General features: G+C 32.3%; 1 protein-coding gene across 1 annotated transcript in view; it reads right to left on the bottom strand.

Annotated features, from left to right (window-relative positions):
- LOC149900413 (neural cell adhesion molecule 1-like) overlaps positions 1-19,621 on the bottom strand; it is an 82,164-nt gene extending 62,543 nt beyond the window's left edge. The window contains exon 1 of the mRNA XM_090112487.1: positions 19,261-19,621. Within this exon, the coding sequence (XP_089968613.1) occupies positions 19,261-19,408 (148 nt within the window). The 5' untranslated portion in view covers positions 19,409-19,621. The remainder of the gene's footprint in view (positions 1-19,260) is intronic.
- Positions 19,622-23,836: the final 4,215 nt, after the last annotated feature.

Genomic DNA, 23,836 nt, shown 5'->3' with positions numbered 1-23,836 from the left:
GATCTCTGTACACTGGTTCATGATTTACGAACCTCAGTGAAGAAGGTTCCGTTGATCTCATATAACGCTACATTTGTTTATTCCGATTATGATAAAACCATCAACCGGCTTAAAGAAAGGTTATTTTTCATATAGATAAAACCATAGTAAGTATATAAATCAGCTGAAAAATCTGGTTGTGTTTTTTATTATTATTGTATAGTGGTTTATATTTTTATATTTATCGGAATAAAATGGTTCTGCTTTCATTAAAAAAGAAAGCCAATATTTTGCAAAGCACACGGCCGGCGTAACCTTCTAATTTCGATTTCGGTTTAAAAAAAGGTTTAAAAGTAGGTATTTTATTTTTAATAAAAAATATTCATATTTATCTGATCAAAGTGGCTAACAATATAGGTAAATCTCAATAATAAATCCATACTAAATTAGTGATGTCTATTCTTTAATACAGCTTACATATAAAACGTATGCGATCCTTATTTATATTATTCATTTCTTTGTTACATACAAAGAAATGTCAGTCCAAATCAACTTTGAATGTTGATTCAAATTGACAGCTGCCAGAAATAATTTTTATGGAATAAAGTTACTTTTTATCACTTCACATACACGTGCGCTATAAGCATTTTTTGGTACGTTTATCTTACAAATTGTAATGGACTCACCAGTAAAAACATAAAATCTTATCTGCATAGCCGGCATACGGAAGATGAATATTTTCAACTTGTTTCTATTTACACAAAACACATAAAACTAAAATTATTTCATTCATTTAAGACTTATCATATTTACATTACTTTCAAACTACGTAAAATAGAAAAGTGATGATAATAATTGGAGGCAAAATCGAATTCAAAATTCGAATTTTGTTACTGCGCAGCGTTGCAGTTGGCTTGAAAAAAAAGTTATTTTATGCCGCGCCATTCACGATAAAGATTCTATTCACGGGCCCACGGGGTACGCTATTATTTAAAATTAAATCGTTGGATAGTTCTAGTTATTGTAATAAAATTATATTCCGTAAAGCTAATTAAAATATAAAAAATATGGAATAGAATATATTAAAAAATAAGATATGATAATTATCCAAGACATGATTCCGGTTCCAGGCACAATTTGTAAAAAATAAATTAATCTAAAATATGATTTAAGTTTTATTTTGTACAAAATAATGAATGGCTCTTACAATTCATTTTTTTTTTTTTGGCTAAAACGAACGGTAGTCTATACTTACAAACCGTTTTAAATAAATTGAAATTTAAAAAGACGCCATTCGCATTATCTGTTGCTGGCCATATATACATAATTTGAAAAAGATAAATTAGTGTGTGGTGTGTGATGGCGGGAGGTGGCGGGCATGTGGCGGGATAAAAAAGATCCAAATTCAAAATATGCACGGTCGGCGGTCCTGTGGCTAAATAAGTAAGTATAAAAATATTTCTCATCCCCTAATATAAACTTTATTTTCTATTTTTTCTATAGGAATTATCTTTTCAGAAAGTTTTGGTAAGTTTTGGTTTCTTAGAAATATTTTCTGGCTAAATTAAATATCCGTATCACATAAAACGATGATGAATGAGCAAATTAGGGTCAATACATAAGCTTCTACGTCGAAAACATATTTTCTTCGCCGTTACCATGGCAACTGGGAAGGAAATAATTAGGACAATCCAGCCATGACTTAATTAATTAATTGTACTTCAAATTGTGTGATATATTGTTTAATTCTATGGGATTTTAAATCCTTCTGTACGTTCTAACAATCCGCTCACGAATATTTGGAAGACTGATTTTGGTAAAAATAAGTCTACAAATGTTTTCCCTAATTTGGTCATTGAAGCAAAATATGTAGGTATATATAAATAGAGTTTGAATATTAACGAGAGTATTGTTAAAATAATTTGGAAAATCCAAAAGTGCACCCCTCATAATTTTTTTTCAATAATCATTTATTAATTATTATTTTTGTTTATTTAATAACAATTAAACCACATCGAATCAGACCCTGAAAAATGAAAGGGTTCTATTCCTGAGCATACTCAAGCGTAAGAGAAAAAAAAGACTCGATTAGTAAAGTATTTCGGTCGCTATCGTGTTAACAAGAAAATCCTCCGCACATACAGACACACGGACGTCCAAGACAGAACTTTTTTAAACTGTTTTTTAACTAGTTTAAATAACAAAAATGACATCAAAAATATCATGAATGTTAAAAATAGTGTTTTTTCTTAATATGTGTGTGTATGTAGTATCTTACAAGTGCAATGTATGATACATAATAGACTGGGGTAGAAGCCTTTAAAAATAATGAAAAGATAAAAAAAATCGCAGTCGGATGAAACCCATTAGAAAAGGAGGGGAATATGATGAAAATAAAAGGAAAAATAAATTACGGTCAATCCGAGTTCGGGAAGCGGGAGGGGGGAGCTTTTAAGAGAAAAAAATGGTTTCTCTCGATTTCCGACAAAACTACAAGTCCTATAGAAAAAAGTTCAATGGCAAAGTTGTAGATAATTAAAAGTGCTACAACTTTTGTATTCACGATTTTTTCAAATAACCTCAAAATTTAGGTGAAAAATTCAAAAAACCAAGTTTTTGGTCTTTTATTTTTATCTACTTCAAAATTTATTTTTTTTCTACGAAATTTGGTGGAAACTTACTTTATTATGTCCCAAATACACTGTAATTTATTTGATTTAAAATATTTATTTTTTCGCCTTATTTTGAATTAATACCAAAAAAAACAACCTAATTTTCAATCGAAAAGTCACCCATCAAAATGTCAGCTGTGTTCAAAAACTTGGGGTGCCTTTTATTCATTGAAATCTCTACTTTCAAATGGTGTAAAAAAAAAATAAACACCACCATAGTAAATGTTCTCAGGAAATGCATACAAACAGTGTGATAATGAGCTTGTACTAAATCAGGCACACTTCTTGAACTCTATATCTTCTCTTGTATCGGCTTTTCGGTAATATTTCAAAAGAAAAATAATTATCTGATCTAAGTTTAATATTTTACAGCATATTCAAAAGCAAAATGATGTCGATAATAACATTTCAGGTAGTTCGAGAAGTGTGCCTGATTTAGTAAAAGCTTATTTTCAGACTGTTTGTATGCATTTCCTGAGAACATTTACTATGGTGGTGTTTATTTTTTTTACACCATATGAAAGTAGAGATTTCAATGAATAAAAGGCACCCCAAGTTTTTGAAAAAAGCTGATATTTTGACGGGTGACTTTTCGATTGAAAATTAGGTTGTTTTTTTGGTATTAATTCAAAATAAGGCGAAAAAATAAATATTTTCAATCAAATAAATTACAGTGTATTTGGGACATAATAAAGTAAGTTTCCACCAAATTTCGTAGAAAAAAAATAAATTTTGAAGTAGATAAAAATAAAAGACCAAAAACTTGGTTTTTTGAATTTTTCACCAAAATTTTGAGGTTATGTGAAAAAATTATGAATGCAAAAGTTGTAGAACTTTTAATTACCTACAACTTTGCCATTGAAATTTTTTCTATAGGACTAGACCGCCGACAAAAAGTTGCCGACATACAGTGGTGGTCACATAATTAAAGACACTAAGAGCATTTTATACTACACAAGACACTTCTCTCAACATTTTTTTTTACACTACCATTGGAACTTGTTAAATAATCTTAAAATATTCAGGTATGTGTTGTCTAATGCTAAACTAAATTTTATCTACAAAACTTGTCGGTTTGTTAGATTTTAATCGGTTCATCCTTACTACTAGCAGTTTTAACCTAGCAAAGGTCTGGCCATATAATTAAAGACATAAGACTCGCTTATGAGAAATATAATTTTTTTTTATTTTAATGAGATTATTTTTCCAACAAAAAATGCCTGACGTATTTACAAAACATTTTTACACTTTTCAATATTTGGTTGCATATCCTTTGGCAGTAATGACGATTTACATCTCTTGGGCATTGAAGCAACTAATTTTGTACAAGTTGCATCACTAATTTGGTTCCATTCTTCGAAAATGCTTTGCAAATTTAGTCGACGTTTGATGACCGCTTTGCCGCGACTTCTTTCTTTCTTGATTCCATAAGTTTTCGATCGGATTTATATCCGGACTGTGGGGGGGAGGGCAATCCAAAACAGTTACAGATTGGTTCCTTAACAAGCACTTCACTACTTTTGCTGTGTGCTTAGGAACATTATCGTGTTGAAAAGTCCAAACAAAAGGTAAAATTTCCTCCGCATAGGGCAGCATGGATTGCTCTAAAATATACTTGTACTGGAATTTATCCATGTTGCCTTCTGTCTTTTTGACAGGTCCAACACCAAGTCCAGAAAAACAGCGCCCACACATTGATATTTCCACCCCCATGTATGACTACTTATTAATGAATCTTGGATCCATTTCCTTATTGAGATGGCGTCTTACATATTGTTTTCTGATAGAATTAATCCTATTAATCTTAGTTTCATGCAAAAACAGCACATGTTTCCATTCTCGTTCAGTCCAGTGTTCGTATTTTGTAGCAAAGTCAAATCTTGCCTTCACATTTTGTTTTTTCAAAAGTGGTACTTTCCGAGATACTCTTCAGTGCAAGTTTTCCTCACACATTCTCCGTCTAATTGTCCTTGCAGACACCCCCTTCAAGCCTGCTGCACCATACAACTCTGAACTGTATCAGTTCCGACACTTTTAATGGATCTTTTTTAGCCAACAACACCATTTTTGAATCTTTCGCCCGAGTAGTTTCACTTGGTTTTGCTTTTCTGAGTACGTTTTCGGTCGTGTGGAACATCTTGACATGTTTTATAGCATTCATAACCATATCCTTGGAACATTTTAATTATCATGGAAGTTAAAAATAATTTTTCTTGTAGACGAGTCGCAACTCTTGTTTTTAACCATAATAATTGATATTAAAACAATTAAACATATGAATTTTAATTTTAAAAATTAAAAATACTCAAAGAAATTATGGATTGTCAACGATTTATGAAATTACGCGGCAAAACGAAGAAAAGCACAATGCTGTTTCTTTTATTTAAAAAAAATTATAACTCATTTCTTGTTGTCTTTAATTAAGTGGCCAGCTACACGTACGGAAACAAAGTTTGTGTTAAATTCCCACAGAGAGCAAGTGCCGAAACTAACAAGGAATATAACTATTTTTTATCCCTCATTTTAAAGAACATATTGGCTTGTATGGTTTAGTAAAAATAATACTAGATTAAATACCTTTTTCAGGTAATTGTACTTCCTAATGTAAATCTTTTATGGTCAATTAGGGGGTGTCTTTAATTATGTGACCACCACTGTATGTCGGCGGCCCGGCGGGCTCAATGTGTATTGCGCTTAAATACTACTATAAACTCTTTATTTTTTCCTTTTTTCGTAATGTTTCTTCTCTCTCATTTATATATTCTAAACATGATAAAATAATATTACCCACACTTTTTTACTTAATACACTTCATTTATAGTTTAAGACAAAAATTAACTAACCTCAAACACGAACTGAAACCGCATTTCACTAAACAGAATAATTTATACCACCCCAATTCCTTCGAGAATGTTCTAGAGTTCCACATTATCAGATCAGTATCGAAGTATATCAAAGTTTTAGCTCCTGTCACAGGCTTTGTTTTCACAAACTCGCTGTGTATTCCTGTGAGGTATACTGGCTTTGGCTTAAACGTCTTTTATAAACTTTTATTTTCTTTGAAAGTGATAGAAAGGAAGTGGGAATTGCTCTTAATATATCTAGGTATTATAATGTAGTTGAGATGTGCTATTGTTTTGAAGTTAGCCGTTTAATTTATGTATGACTTAGTAGTACCTAGTAAGTACTAGTTTGTTTTATAGCCAAAATATTTAAATTTATTTTAGAAATACATTTTTTCGTCGCCTACTATGGAGAAAATTTTAATTTCTCACCTTTAGATACCTATACAATATAATAATCTTACCAAAAATAACACAATAGTGTAACAATTAACCCCATTTACATTCGCGCCTTATTCGCGCCACCAAAAGGACACCATCTTGAATTCAGAATTACGTAACAGTGTTTATAGGACAGCCAAGACCTGTGTTGCTAATATTGACCAAATATTAAAACGAATTTGATAAGGAAAAATCATAATAAACAATTTCATAGCACAACATACAAATCACAAAAACACCTCATTCCGATTCGTTCGAATGAACACGTTTACCGTGCCTCAGCCATGCCATTAATAAACGGGGAAAAAACAGTAATTAAAAACACGTTCATTTGACATTAATGAAGGTAGGCATTGAATTACAACCAGGTCAGCACAAACTGTATGCACCCATTTGCTAACATTAATTAAGGCGTTGTAGGAAACCAGTGACCGTCACTATACCTTTAGTATACCTTGGAAGCTGGTAAATTAAAACGAAGAAAGGCTGCAATTCTTAAAAATCTAATTTAATTTGCGCTGGCGCATAATGAGTCACTTGAACACTAATTTTGTATTTTTTTAAATTACGAACTTAGTTAATAATTATGGTGATAATATTGTTATATTAAAAGACATAATAGTAAGCTTTGAAGAACGTGTAGGTAATAAAAATTCAAAAGTAAAAATATCAGATCATTAGGTACCCATTTCAATTCAATTTGAACAGTTTTTTTTTATATAACAAACTCACAAGGACGTATATTACCTGTATTAATTGTTTGACACAGTAGTTTTTCCAATAGACTACTAATGGACATATCAAATCTATTACAAATAATATCCAATGATAATTAATCCAATATCGGCTTACAACTGTATCAGTTTTCAATTAACAAATCAATCAGATTTTCTGATTATCTACTTTAATCTAAACAATACGCTTTTGTTGCGTGAATACATTTTATCTGCCGTTCACGTTGTTACAAAAATCAATAATACTAATTGTCCATACAATTAAACCTCGTTTAAATTTAAAGTTGATTTATTATATTAATTAACACACAATTGCACTAGTATAATTTTATCACCATATTTAAATATGAGGTAGTTAGTTAAAAAAAATATAAAAATCACACGTAGGTAAATGATACCTATCAAAAAAAAAATATTAGGGGCTAATTCCGTAGCCGCCACAAGTATCAGTATAAACCTCTATAAACGTGATATTCAACTAAGTGCATTCCGATTCAATGAAATGTTTAAAATATTAAATGTTTCAATTATTAATTAAATAATTAGTAGTAAACAAATCAATGGCGCTGAAAAGTACCCACAATACAAGGCGCGCAAACTGACAACGCCGCACGCAGCCCCCGATGGCGGAGCGGCAACGCCAGCTTTTTTGTTTGACCATTTTCTTAGATAAGAAAGGATAGGAAAATTTCCAATTAATTTTAACTGAGTCACAAACATAATAATACTTTAAAAAAAATCAATGGTATTACAAGTAAAGAAAAATACTCAAGATATTGATGTTTCCTTTAGAATTAGGTAGGTATATTAATAGTTATGCAATACTAAAGGCCCTGGCAACTAAATATTCATAAAGATTACTGAATAGTGTGTGTCGTAATTTAATTGGAAATTTGCTATAGCTGTAATAACTAGTTCGAGCAAATAAATCACGTGCAGCAGCGCAAAATGACTAAATTTCAATACACTGGATTGCAAATATTTTACATGGGTACATTTAGTGTCTCGGCTTTATGAATTAAAACCGATTATTAGTTCCATTTACCAGGCTGCGCCATTTTGAATCGTTGTGACCATTAAGGGCAGATATGTTAATTCCTAGGAACATTCTATAACTTTTTTAGACTTTTAGTTATAATATAAATGTGTTAAAATTCTACAAATATATTATAAACATATACGCATACAACATTCACAATATTAGAAGTATAAATGAGATATTAAGAAGATATAGATCTTAAACTTACTAGACCTTCCCCAAAGCGATTGTTACTTTAGAAATTAGAAACTCACATCAAATTAAATTATTCTACAAACTTCGGTCTATATCTCCCAGTACAATTAATCTGAAAAATATACCTTCACTCTCAAACTTTTGGTTAATAGAATTGTATAAGACCTCCTTCAGTTACTGGCAAACATCTCATCTCCAAAATATTTGTCTTGACAGGATCACGTATACCTCATAAGAGGCCTAATGATCGTTATATATGTAGAGATTTCCCAGTGGATTTTAAAGGTAAATTTGTAAAAACATTGCTCTTTTAGTTTGGAAATACTGTTTTTCTTGATAGTTTATTTACTAACAACGGCTTTCAAGCTTAAGTCACAATAATAATTAATAAATAGTTAAATAACATAAAAGAGAACAATACAAATGTAAGACGCAAGAAACTAAACTTCATTTACTTAATTCCATCGTTTAGATATCACTTACATGAACAATTTCAGAACACCATTCAAACCTATAACATAAGTAATAAACAAATATGCAATAGAAATAATAACAAACCTTCTAAAATTATACTTTATATAAACAACAAATTTAACCATTACTTGTGTTATCATAATAATAACAGTAACAACAGGAAAAAAATCCTCAAACGTTGAACTATCGATATAAAAGATATTATTATTTATAGTTACAAAGGAATTGTGACACAAACACTCATAGTGAACAATGATACAGGAATCCCACGTGCATTTTATAATTAAAAGCTATTCTCGGCACCATTATAGTTATTGGATAACAACGTATTGCAAGAAGAAATAACTATGAGTTGAATTCAGGGCAAGCCTAAGGGGCAAACACCTTACTAAGAACTAAATATCTTAGTTTGTAAACTGCTCCATTTGATAATTTCCCGTTATGTGCCAGAACACCAAAAAATAAGAAAATTATAAAAGCAGTAATATGGAAAAGAAAGGCAGCAAATTTCTAATTGATGCAATTTTATTAAAATTAAGAACACCAAATAATTTTAATTCCACTCGTAACATTACAAAATCCTCACTTATCTCGCAAATAAACCGTACAAAATACGGATCTCAACAAATCATAACTTCAACATATGCTAAAGTTCATAACAGTTATCTATAATGATGCTTATCTAAGTGCAGAAGTTTTAACATTTCCGAGCGAGCATTAGCATATTATCAGGCTCCTGGCCCGGGGCCGCTACATTTGTCATCATAACTGCGACTGTGTGAAAAATTGCTCAATTCAAATCAAGACTCTATTGTCATACGAGCAAGTGTTATAATGAAAAACACGCGTTTAAATTATGCACACATTTATGGGAAATGAATTGTTATATTTTTGTGCAGAATTGTTAAAGTAATGAGTTCATTTGCTGATGTGTTCAAAAGAGATTTCGAAAGTAATTATTTTTTTTTTAACTCTCTTTGTATGACATGGGAAACAGCATATCTTATTTCACATCCTACTCGTTCCGAATTTTTCAGTATGTATGTTTGTTGACACTAACTGTAGGTATTTTTCACGAGCGAAGCCGCGGTGTGAAAGTAGTAAATAATATAAAATAAGACCCTCCATACACATAAAACCAAGACAAGAAACTCATGATTCCATAATCATATTTGGCAACGCATAATATTTCATTCATATTCATTCATGCATATTTAATTCGCTCGTTTGATTATTCATTCATTCACGACAGCACTTTATTTGTTGCAGTTATGAGAAATGTAGCACTAATACAGTATATAATTTTTTTCATCACATTACTTTAAGCTTCTCTAACTAATATTAAGAAGAGGAAAATTAGATTTTTTGGTTTGTTGATTATGATTTAAAACAAAAAGTGCATGTACTAAAACGATTTAAAAAAAAGACGGGTTGCACTCCAGGAGTGCCGGCAGAAGTGAAAACTTGATTATTAACGTTGAGCATGTTTGATATTTTGGAATGGTACGCTTTTTCGATCAGGTCACGTATCCTGACGCGAGTTTAAGATTTTATACCCATTACAGAAAAAGTGCTCAACGCCGCTAAAGAAGTTTTCACTTCAAAAAATAATTTACTACAAGAGGTTACATTTTTAACAAAGTTTATTTTTTATACAAAGCTAAGCCGGGAATTTTCTAAAAAGTGTAAATCTTGAAGGAACCTTCGACAATGATAAAAAGTCAGAATGTTAAATGAAGTTGGATCGAATGTTTCATGTAAATTTTATAAATAAAATTTTACTTTAGAGAAAACATAATTGCTTTGAGTTCTAATGGAAGTTGGATCCATCACCGCGTTAAGATATAAAGTTCCCGTAATGCTCTTTTTATAGCGTCTAGCTTTACCTGTTTTTATACAATGTACTATTTAATTGTATTTAGTTTAAACGCGTTTTGTTTCTGGAGTAATGGCTTCGTTATTATGAAACAGTTTGAATACCTTATGCATATTCAGTATTTACTAATTAATGTTACCGTTTACATGATAATTAATATTATTGTAAGTAATACATTCATGAGATAATATTCAATTCATCATCTTAAGAGATCGCGGGTTGACATCACTTTAATTAAAATTGCCAAAATATATAGAGCGAATTAATATTAAACAGTTTTCTTTTGTTCAATTATAAGTGTAAGCTAAGGATTAATATCAGGCTGTCTGGCCTTGTATTATTACTATCTATAGTGCTCTAAATTTATCTTCTGTATAGGGATTTCGTTTATAAATCTATTACATTAATATTTAATGATTATACATCTTATTTTATAATTAATATTTTTGACTTATCGTTATCATCTCTAGGACTTAAAAAAAACTATATAAAATATCAGATTAGCAATAATGTCACAGTATTACAATATCTATAGCCCGTCCGATTAGGGCCCTTCTGGCCTTCTCCACTCAAGCGACAGCCCAAGCCGAGGTTCGAGATCCCCGTCAAGGGGGGACGCCCTTGTGCATGTCGCTACCAGGGTGAACCTTCAGTTCACCCCCGCGTCCGCGTTAAAATGTAGAAGCCCTTCTGGCTAACATTGAGAAACACCACACAAAAAAAAAAAAAAAAAACAATATCTATAAATATTGTAATACTGTGATAATGTTGTGTGTAATTATCGAATTCAAAATATTACCCGTAGAATTGCCTAATCAAGGTATGATATTTGTTTGTAAACATTAAATTCTTCTTTCTAAACTATATTCATTTCAGCATATACTCCGAAAATAACAAGGAAAAACTTTGAATGACCAGTACCAACTAATATAGTATACTTTAATATCCAGTCTCACTAAGCACTCAATATTTATATTGGAGAGTATCACGACATCCTGATGAGGTTTTCATGTTTTTATCGTGAGAAACATTGCCTGTAGAACGTTAAAGAGTACATTTGTTTATATTATTAGCCATATTTTTAGCTCGTGTGATGTTATTATGTTAACTGCGCTTTTTTATTTAACTAGCGCAGCGTGTCAGATGATGTAAATATTTTTAATGTGAATGTAATGAAAATGTTTCATTTATAATTAATATATTTTTCTCTTTAACATGCTCTGCTCTCTTTGAATTTTGTTGAAGAAAGTAGCTGATGTCTTTTCCTGGATCTGAAACTACACTTTCAAATTTCACCCAAATCCTATTAATATTATAAATGTGAAAGTTTGTATGGATGTTTGTTACTCTTTCACGCAAAAACTACTGCACCGATTACAATGAATTTTAGCACACATATAGAGGGTAACTTGGATTAACACATAGGATAGGTTTTATCCCGGAAATCCCACAGGAACGGGAACTATGCGGGTTTATCTTTGAAAATGCGGGCGAAGCCGCGGGCGGAAAGCTAGTTGGTGATGTGTTTAAGCCATGAAAACTAAACATATAGCAAAACAGAAAGGCAGATTTTCGCATAACTTAGTATGGATAATAAGGAACTTACTACTCGTATAGGTGATAATAAATTAACCATTGTGCGTTAGATTGGAACAGAGCTATTAAGAGATGAACTAATGTCTTTGAAGCGAATTCCGAGGTATTACAGGTTGAGCATCAGTTAAACGGTTGTTGGCATATTAAGCCAATGTTTATATGCAGTTAATCTGTAGATTTATGGCGTTTTATTTGAAGTAAAATTTAAATCGTAGTGATATTCAGTGAAGTTCTAGAAGTTTCTGTTCTATTCTGCAATACCAAACAGATTTTTCATGACGTTACAACCCCAAGTATTTTTGAACTGCTTCTAGTGTTGAAACTTCTGCTCTGTACATACATCCATTCGATATAATACACATAAAAGTCACAACTAAAACTCTGTTTTTCTGTTTGTCTACCTGTGCATTCACGACATAATGGAACTTTGATAAGGAAATACCCGTTTTGTCCCAACGAAAACTTGGACGGGAAATAAGTCTCTTGAAATTTATAACGTGAAACGATATCCTTTTTTAACCGACATTAATATTGCGTTGGAAATTGCATCCCTTGAGAACGGATGGACCAATTTTGTTATTTGTCTTAAAATTCGTTTTCAAATTAGGTTTTTATGGAAATAGAAAAAGTTTAATGGAACTTTGAAAAATCTGAACAAAATTGTTGTTTAATACTTCACCACTTTGAAAATGAAAATTTGAGGTTTTATAATTATTTTATTAGTATTGATTAATTAAAAAAAATAAGTAGATTGAAATTGCAATCGTCAACCCCTTCGTGTCGTGCATATCTAGACTCATTTTGAGAGCTCTACCGGGAATCGAATCCCAGTAACGTTTCTACACTAATAATATAATCAGCAGTTCTCGAAATTATATCATAAATCTTGTTAATTTGTAGATACGTAGTACCTACTGTTACTAATTTGATTAAAATTTAAATTTTACACGAATTTCTGATTATAGTAAGCTTGTTATTTCAATGGATTTCAATGAAATGTTTAAACCTGAAAAAGAAGAGAAAATATAAAACAGAATAACATACAAAAATACTTTTCAGTGATTTCATATTTTTGATATTGATAGTAACACGAGTTTTATCATCGGGAAAAACAGAATTTACAATGCAATTTGCTTATGCACCTACCTTAATATTTTGTTTTGTTTACAAAAAACATAGTGGAATCATAGATTACAAGCAACACAACATAATTATAAATTCACAGCAATCCGAACAAGATACTTAAGAAGAGTCGTGCAAACTTCGCCTATTATATTATCCCGGATCGAAGTTTATAAACAAAACATTAAGGTAAGAGTGAAACTTTACATTAGCTAGCCGCAGAATACCTAACCGTGTTCTTAGGAGTTTCACTTAAAGTGGCTTGCAGTTGGCAAGGCAAGCTTAAAGCTCCCGTACACAATGGCGTGTGATGGACCATACAATGTACAACTGTAGGCCACGATCACGTGATCACACAATGGCGCATGGCTTGTTACTGCTTGCAAACCACTTGCGATGGACGTGGATGTAAGAAGTATAAAATATCAAAAGCACACAACGAAAATTCACTATCCCGCAATGACCACAAGCAACGCTGCGCCACAATTGAAGTATGTCCGAAAAACCGACATCACGATTGCGTGCCACGCCTGACAATTGTACGCCACGATATACCATTACCCCCTGTACACAATGGTTTGCCTGAAATGGGCCAACATACGCCGTTGTCTACTGGGGCCTTTAACGATGCGATGCGTTACGGCGCCGGTTACGGCATAGTTTGCGGTGCCGTAATTCCTTCATAGTGTGCGTAATGGGCCAATACAGGCTCGTCTTGTCATGATTGCATATTACGTTAACGTTATGACTGTAACAAATTTCATCTTGGATTGTATAGATAGCAGGGTATCTTGATTTTGGCTATCGATTTCGTAATAACTTTATGAAAATAATTCAAGATAAGATCCTATGACATTTGGTGAAATGATGTTATTACCTACTACGTTTATGACGTAGTAATAATATATGTATGTCTTTTTTTTACTAACTAACTAAAAAGAGCTAAATGATTCTAATAAAATAAATCATACGCCTATGGGCTTGATAATTCCAGATTCCACTTCAATGCCGTATATTTTTAGTTTTTACGTTATATTGAACTAATTTTAATTATACATTCCATAAAAACTGCAAGAGTACTTGCACATCCAATTAATAAAATCAATATACATGTTTTTTGAGTTTGATTAAAGGAAAAATATAAATAAAACAAAAAACTATCGTTTTTAAGCAAAACATATGATACGGTATCTGCTGATACTTTATATAGATTTGTATAAAAACTTTGGTCTGGAATAACATATTATATTGCAAAAATCCGTGTACCGAAGGTAGTTTCACAAAACTTATACAAGTTATGCAATTTTTCTATCAATTTGCGCGACAAGCGTTTACTAAAACTTCAATTTCTTGAAATCCACTCGTCGATACATTTCTGCATAAAAAATAAAATGTTGAAATTTTACTTTACCTGCACTCTGCGTTGTTTACCACTGCTTCTGGAAAATATTGAAGTAAATCCGCCATGTCATAACAACATTCGTCACCATCACCAACCAACCTTAATATCTAATAAGTAGAGTATCTACGCTAATAATAAAATAAGCTAAAATGATTGATAATAGTGATGTTGTAAGTGATTGTGGTGATCATGTTGAAGGTAATAGCGGTGATGATGATGAATAAAAAAGTTGTTTTTGTGTGAGTATGATGATTATAATGTTTATTTTGTTTATGATGATTATGATGATGATTGTGCGTACAGCAACGGTGAAAAAGCGCTAAATTTCCAGCCTCACAAGAAACAGCAACCCAAAGGGATTATATAACTAGAAAACAGCATTACATTGTGCACATCCCATCCGCCAACGCAATGCGTATTTGAAACACAAACAAACTTAAAATTCACAAACACGAGGCAAAGCTGCTTGCTGCCAACATTGTGTGCGATGTTTATTAAAGTTTTGGATTTGTCGTGTTATTTGTAACAGCATATCCCGCTTTTATGTGTTTCCAAATTAGTCATAAACGGCTGAACGAATTTGGAAACCTTTACTCTCGATTTTAGTTTGCTTTCTTGCTTAAAACTTTATAAGGAACAAGTTGTTTTACAAAGTACGACGAATACCTAATAGAAAAATAAAATGCATACCTTTTACATTATTTCTGACAAATTCCCAAAAGGGCTGATGGACATAAGGGACTTTCACTTGCAAATCGACTCATCATGAGAAAATTAACTGAAATTTCTCCAAATAAATACAAAAAAGAAATTAGGTTTGGGAGCGAATATATCTAACGTAATAAGTAGGTACAGGTACTTTGCCGCAAGCATCATATGAAAATTTATCTCCTCAAAAACAAGTCAAGCGCGGGTCGGATTCGCAACAACAAGGGTTCCGTACAATTGATAGGCTAAAGAGCAAGCTTAAAAATAAAATGCATCATATATTTTGGTATAGCAGCAACAGATATTAAATCGTCTCTTGAGCATATAGAGCATACAGCCTCACGATAGACGGACGGTAACAGTCCTGTTTTTCCCTTTAGATACGGAACTCTTAAAAACCATTACCTCTTGATGCTTAATAGTACCTCAGGGAGGTATTCCGCACAGATTAACTTAAATACATAGGTTAATGTTAAAATTTTGCTATATTATAAAAAAACATGGTGATTTTTAAGGTGAGATTTTTTAACAAAGGGTAGTCGACAGTCGACACGCATGTTTTATTCTGGGGTTAATAATAATTAATGTATCCACTTATAATTGTTTGTTTAGACTCGCAGAATATTAAAATGAGTAATTAAATAAATGCTAGAGCTTATTTTAAAAGAAGAACAATTATTAAAAACTATAAAATACCTACATGTGTCTTCTGTTTGTGTCGGACAATATTCAAACACAAATAAATCCTATTAAATCTCAATGTACAAAAAAAAATATAAACAAATATATGAAACTAAAAATAGATGACCAATTTGAGTCAAACGTGTACAATCCAAATGAACCAAATAATAGTTATTATTAAATATAAATAACATCATTTTAATTCACAGTAGAAATTATATGCAAATATAACAGACAATTATAATGCTAATTTGACATGTTAATAGGGATCAAAGTGCGTACATAGATTGTAATTAACGTGGTTCATTAGGCGAGCATGCCTTCCACGCTAGCTCTAGTTAACACATCCTCATGATATTTTAAAGATACATAACTTTGTAACGAGCAATGATTAAGACGCATAACTCATATTAGCATATTTTAAATATACTTGGGTTTTGATAGAACAAGGCTTATTAACAAGGAATAAATAAGGAAAGATCTGTCTAACTCTAAGTACATATTATATACGAATGTTCGATTGTTTGTTTATTTGTCTTTCTCTGATGTCGCATTTTTATTATATTATAATATTATGATAAGGACTGCGTTATGTTATAACAACAGAAATATGTATAAAGTGGAATACCATGCAATAGTATGTTACATCTGTACCTACTTATTAATTTCTTAGAATCAATCCAAATAGAATTATGAGCGTAGGCGTGAAAAAAACAAATATAATACCTTCACCTTTACTCTCTCTTATAATATTAGTAGGCACGTACTTCCAAGAACGTGTTACATCTTTCTCCTCAATATAATCTCATCCAGCATCACAAATCCCATTTGATGAAGCCATAATCCCGCTACAGGCTGTATTAACTTCGAAATTTTGTCATAAAAACATTACCAATTTTTACGCACATACAAGCACTACTGAAACCATTTGCTTTTTTTTGGTAACGGGGAGGAAATCTTCAAAAGATACCCCCCTTGATATTTTCCCTTTTGGGGGAAAAAGAGAGCATGTGGAATTCTTACCCACTAAAACCTCCTCGACGGCCAAACCCAAAGCATGGTAGCGGGGACTCCGGGATCTCTCGCAGAACGCACCAGAGCTCCCGCAGCTATATGCCAGACTACGTGGCTTCCCTGCCTCATTATCGACTACCCAGAGTGGGTAGGACAGTCACAGGACCGGCAAGATGTTATAGGCGGCTCAATACCCCCTTGAACCGCCCTCAAACTACCGTCTAACCGTCTAAACTACCGTCAAACGTTGTTATAATATTTATAACAACGTTTGACGGTAGTCTTGTAGTAGACGGTAGAACATCAATTATTGATGTTCTATAAACAGAGGTAATAGAAACTCAATAACTTTAATAATTATAATGCTAGTAAAACGACAGACTATAATGCTAGCTAGCTAAAACTATAGGTGATGCTAGTAAAACTACAGACTGAATATGTATAGCCTACCTATAGCCTTATCTGTTTTTAATAACCGAGTAGATTTAGTACCTATATACCTACAAGTTTAATTTAATTCAGAATGGATAGCGTAGGTACTTGTGTAAAGCTTTCATCATAATTTAAATAAGTTAAAAAACAATTGTGAATTCTAAACACTACTTTCACCCCACGGCTGCTCCTGCGTGGTAGGTACGTAAATATTATGCAGATTTATTAAAGTAATCTTAAATTGGTAGCTGGATGAAATATCTCAGGCAAAACGGCTTAGTAGGTACCTAGGTAGTTTTTCCTTGGAAAAGCAACAATATCGTCCTTTACTTTTGGATTGGCTTTTAGTACCTAGGTATATTGGTATTGGTATTTCAATAATTAGGTAGGTAGGTAGGTATATATAGGCACGCAACCCATTCAACTCATTCATTTTTGCGAACGCTGCTTAGTTATCAAAAAAAATCTCAAGGACCCATTTATTAACAGATTGGTTTAAAAAGAATTACAATAAAGGGTTGTAACTTGTAAGTTTGTAACACCGTTACGAGACATTAATTCTCACGTTTTTCGGATTACTGCCTCAGAAAACACCGGAAAAATAAAGTTTACGACACGCCCCGCGGTCGCCACTCGCCGGTGGCTCCACAATCTTCGACCTTAATTAAATTGCTCCTAACTTTTATGCGGCAGGCACAAAGAGATTTTGCAAAACGCTAGTGACGGATCGAAACGCTTGATTCCATGAACAATAAATTCAACGAAAATTTCACTAAAAACCGTATAAATTGAACACGCAGTATCACTTTTAATCGTTACAATAATATAAATTGTCGAACAATCCTTTCGGAAAAGCTACGACGCGAATTCAGTTGAATTTCTACGTTTGATAAAGTGTCGCGATTTTTCACGAGGGACTTTTTGTGTCGTAATATATCATGCTTATGTATGATAGCGGCAGTACACATGGGGCCAAGGCGTTGGGCCAACGTGTTGGGAAAAAATGAAGTTTCCTGTTCACACATTGGCGTACAGATCATTCTGCATTGGCGATTCAAGGATGGACGTAGTCCGTAGAAGTTCTTGCAGCCGCGGCAATTTATTTATACAGTGCGTTTAATTATTACGTACATGTGCATCAATAACAATGAATGTACTCTGCCGTCTGCGATGATACTCTATTGTCCTTTTTTATTTCTGTATAAATACTTATAACATTATTATGTTTAGATTTTTTCAAATGTTTAAAATGTGTAAATTTTACACTTAATTTAATTTTAATTACCTATAAAACGAAACTTTAAAGATTATAATATAATATTATTATATTAAATGATAATATTATTTATGTAATAAAGCACAATTTGATCAAAACCACGCTCATTGTATATTGTTATTTAATTTTTAAGAACAAGTAACTTTTTAATACTATTTTACTCTTTTTATAAATATATTTTTTTTTTATCGCATTGTATGAAAGTGAGATAAGAAAAACATCTAGAATAATATAATAAATAGAAAATAAAACATCTGATTTATTGAGATTGGTTTTTATTTTTCTGTAGTTCATGCCGTGGATTCCAAATTATTCCTTCATGTCGATACAATTCTACGAATTGTTATACCTCATTGCTTGTCCACATCGGCGCCTCGGGCCTCCATCGCTATTGGAACATGGTTAAACGTAAATTTCATTGACGCGCAACGATACTGTCTCCGCTGACGCGTAACAACAAACTGAACAAGACACCAACGTGTGAACGCTGTTTGCGGAGCGCGCCAAGATCCTTTGATGTGTGCACAAAAAACCGACAACATTCGGTTGGCCTGCCAATATTGGCGCCAACTAGGCTAATGAAGCCAACATACCGCCAAGTAGCTCTCTACACGTTGGCCCAACCCGTTGGCCCAACACGTTGGCCCAATGTGTACTGCCACCATGAGCTGTGTGTGGAAGGTCAGTGCGCTTTACATATCCTTGGTTTTATATTTTTAATTAATGGGATGATTGTATTTCTTATGCGATTTTAATGTGCAAATTTCCACACTTACTTGGCATGTCTAAATCGCTGATAAACTCCTCCGTGTCCACGAAGCCTCGTCCCATGGTTGTCATGGCAACCAGTATCACCAGGGTCTGCATGTGTGCGACTCCGGGAGCACCCCGCTGTCGATCTTGAAAACTCAGTAATTGCTCCATAAATGCACTTTAACAGCTAATAAACACAAAAATTCACTCATCCAAAAGAGCGAAATGTTATCTCGAATTTAGTTTACATAATTTACGTTCATCCATCTTACACAGCAACACATGTCATTCCAGCGGGTCGTTTATAATTAGTTTCTAAACAACACGTGTTTATGTAAACAATCCGCCGGGAGGCACACGTGCGTACGGCGAGGCGGCGCACGGCGAACTGATCGGAAAACGATAGCACGCGGTGAACAAACGGTCAAATTGAAAATTGGATCGTGGAAATTACGAATTTGGAATCAAAATCAAACGTTTAAAAGTTGTGTGCAGTGGAAAGTTGGAGCAGCTGACGGCACGCGAGTGTCGCTTCCGCGCGCCCGAAAAACAACCACCCGAGCGTCGGATTAATCAAAGGTCCGCTTCGAGTTTTCATACATTGTTTACGTAAACAGAATTATATCAGCTTATAGAAACATCCGAGCTTAGGACTTCACCTGCTCCTCTTTATTTGCTAACTTTTATAACAATAGCGGGATTTTCAGAGTGATTTTCAAGGAGATCACCGAGTGGCCTGAATTTCATTTTAACTTTTGTTTTATGAGTCTCGTTTATTTTTATACTCTATAAACCGGTGTTAATGTTAATGTATTTCTTTATTTTATTAAGCTTTATTAAATTCTTTGTGAGATATTTAACGAAAATAAATAGAAATCGAAACCAGAATACAAAACATAGATAATATCTGAAACATATCAGCAATCATTATTGTCCACTAAAATTAGGGACAAATCCAATAAAATATATCAACTACAAGCTACGTTTTATGTTCATTACGTTTTATGTATCGTTTGGCCAAACAGGACTTTAACGATTGCGTCGAAACTTCGCGAACGGGCGGACATAATTCAATCTAGATAAATGTCATCTCAGGAAAATTCTTTGAGAACTCAACTTTGTAATCAGTTCGTTTAGCTACGCTGAATATAAACAGATTTGAATTATATTTCTCATAATAATCTGTAGACTGTAACCTAATATAGGTAGTTTAGTTCAATGTTAGGTGGTACACGCAAAAAACTTGACCATTCATCTACTTTTAAAACAGGTGATGTATGAATATGCTCTATACATACCTCTAAACATTTATATTTAACGAATTTTATCATAATTTAAGAAATAGATTTTTATACGTATAAAGTGGTGAAATAATATCCTATTATTAGGAAGATCCAAGTGAAGCCACGTGAACCAACATATCGCATATTATTATACTTGTAAAGAAACACATCAACACACAGTATTACGTGGTATTGCACTATAAAATCACCTGTATTGCTTGTATCTGTTGAGAATGGCCGCCATTACCGAAACGGGGTCAAAAGGTTATTACTTATTTTTATTACTAAATGTCCTCTTTTATAGGCGTTCATACATTTATGAGAAAGATTGGAATATGCCAGTTTTTAAACTGTATTATGAATGATTGTATTTACAAAATGGTCAACTCAACTTTGACTTCAAACATTTCTTCATTAAACTATAATAATATCTTCTAGATTCGCTTTTGAATCGTAATTTTATACAACAATTAGCACCGGATCGAAAGTAGTTTTTACAGAATCAGCAAGATCTCTCTTCTCTAGCCTATCCTATTTTTTCAGTCTGAAAGAACAATCAAACTGCCGCGTCGAGCGACCAGCACCGCTCATGAACATCTTCAGGGGACCTTTGCAAGTAATGCTTGTTCAGGTTTGATACAGATTTATATAATAGGTACATATTGCAACAACCTATAAGCTTTTTCGCTGAAATGTAAACATAACCTAGAATTATACAGAATTGCGTTATATTTTATTAACATGATTTTATTTATACAGAAAGACAAATCCATACTCTCGATACTGGCATAAAGTTTCTATTTACATAACAACAAAATACTTGAAAACTCTAACGCTTATGCTAATTAAGTTTCATTTCAAACGCTCTGTGATCAAATTTAATTATTTCCGCTTAAATAATGCCCGTTAATACAAATTACTGGCAACACTAAGTTTCACAGAGCAAACAATTTAATCCTACTTAGACGTGATGTTAATTCGACTGACTTTACTAAACTAGTTAACTGAAAATTAGGACCCGTAACCTTTGCCTACCTGGATGCAATTTTGTTTATATTATAAAGTATTAAATAGTACAAATAACTAACTAACATAGACTGTTTTTTTGTCTAAAAATGTATCCTATTTGAATAGAATTTTACATGTCAAATTAAAAAATATATTCTGAATAATAAATATCTTTATTTTAACAAACAGTTGTAAATTAATTAAATAAAATTACAAACATTTGTGAGGTGAAATCGGAAATTATATGAATAATAATAATAATAAATAAATAAATCATTTATTTGCACCATTAGATATATCTTACAAAAATTTAATGAATTTTTATGAATACTAGGTATATTACCTAGTATTCATATAATTTCCGATTTCACCTCACAAAGTCACAGTCAATTACATAAATTTATATTATTCGCATTCAATTAATCATAGATATTTTGGCTCAAAGCGATCTATAATTAAATTTATATTGGCTTCATATATTTTTATTTTAAATAATTAATGACTATAGCATATCAGTAACACGATATTTAGGCTTAACTAAAAGCTTTTCAAAACACTCCACGACTAGAAACTATATTTTTTCTCGTGTCGTTTATAGAGAATAAATTTTTGTCTTAATAATTATTATTATAAATTTTTGTTATTATAAAACATATATCCATACGTGCAGGTGATGAAAAAACTGAAAAGCACACTTTTAACTGCATTGCATTGATAATGGCGTTCACAATTAAGCCGCACGCAAACCATTAAATATTTATCCAGAGCTAGGTAAAAAATGAATCACGCGGTTTCAAAGAGACCAAACTCTAGCACAATACTTTGAAACAAAAAAATCAAAACCATCGCCAACAATACAAAACTAACAATGAAATCTAAAATATAAATTCAGCAAGTTATCCATTTTACAAACAGTTGGCAAAAACAGCAAAGAAAATTGTATAAATTGAATTCGTTCAAACCGGTATTATTGTTACAATTAGAAGTTCCCGAAGATTGAGTTATGAATGAATTATTCAAAGGCCAGAGAGGCGATCGCGGAAACAGGTCAAGCGTGATCTTCATTCACATGCAGGAACTATAGCTGGCGTCGCTTCGGACATTATTCAAAAACTCGAAGAATATACTATGTCTCAAGATATACTACATTCCGTCGATTCTTGAATATTTTGTTTTGGATATTCGGTTTAAATTTATGAAGTACTGCGGATGCCTGATGCGGCGTTTTGGCAAGGAGAAACTTTTTACCTGGATCAAGGTAATCAATAGAATTACTGTACAAGCTGGTCAGGTCGGCCGCGCAATGTTAAACATGTCCTATAATCGAATGAGACCTAAGCTGTTGCTTCTTGATTATGTAGAGATAAATTATTATGATAATGTGAAATTTAACAAAAAATAAATTTAACTACCATTTGCTCATTTTACAAAAGATCCCTTGTTATTATAAAATAACAGTTACGTAAGGAAACCTCTATTCAACATTCAGGCATCTAAAATAAAAATTCTTAAAATGTTACCATTTTTGTATCGACAATAAACTAGCGTCGTTTCACAAAATCCCGAAGAATACTAGGTTATAACTTAACCCTATCTGCTGCCTATGGATCCGAGCTATCTACGATCGGTCTGCGGAACCCTACGTGGTGAGATTTATTAAACTAGTAGATTGCGTCGGTCACGTGTTGGATAGATGATACGCCTAAGCCGTCTTTTGTTTGATTCCCAGTAGAGCCGTGTTCATTTAAAAGGAATATTGTGAAACATTTTGCAGAATGATAAAATTACATTCACATAGTAAAAACAATGATTTATAGTAGCGTTTAATTTACACATATTATGCGATGTTAGGCTTATGGTGTGTTTATGGGAAACCAGATTTTCTAGGTACAATTATTTAAGTACATACATTTTGTACGAGAAAAATAAAAGGATCTGTGAAAACTGAAAATGATGATTGTAATTTCCTATTTTTATTATCAAATACATGACAAATGAGTGTATTTATTCAGTACTCAGATTAAAATCGAATGTCTTTCGGAATGATTCGACTTAGAATTCTTGTTTCGATGGAGAGACCTCTAAAATTGTAATTTACTTATTTGTTTAGGTCCCCATCCGAAATATTTGCGACGAAGTCTTTTCCAATTTCAATCTAATTTGTCTAGAAAAAGTTATTTATGAATTTAATAAATACTTTTATGTACGAACGATATTTTGTGTTCTGTGCATTTTTAATATTAAGTTTTTCAGAACCAAATTTTCTTAGAAAACAAATTTTAACGTTCTTTTTCGTTGCTAAGTTCGT

Source organism: Colias eurytheme, chromosome 18, assembly GCF_061535395.1.
Source record: "Colias eurytheme isolate Ceu_HAF_F1 chromosome 18, ilColEury1 Martin Lab GWU primary, whole genome shotgun sequence".
NCBI lineage: Eukaryota > Metazoa > Arthropoda > Insecta > Lepidoptera > Pieridae > Colias > Colias eurytheme.
The sequence above is the reverse complement of the archived record's forward strand: the minus strand, read 5'-3'. Positions and strand labels throughout refer to the sequence as shown.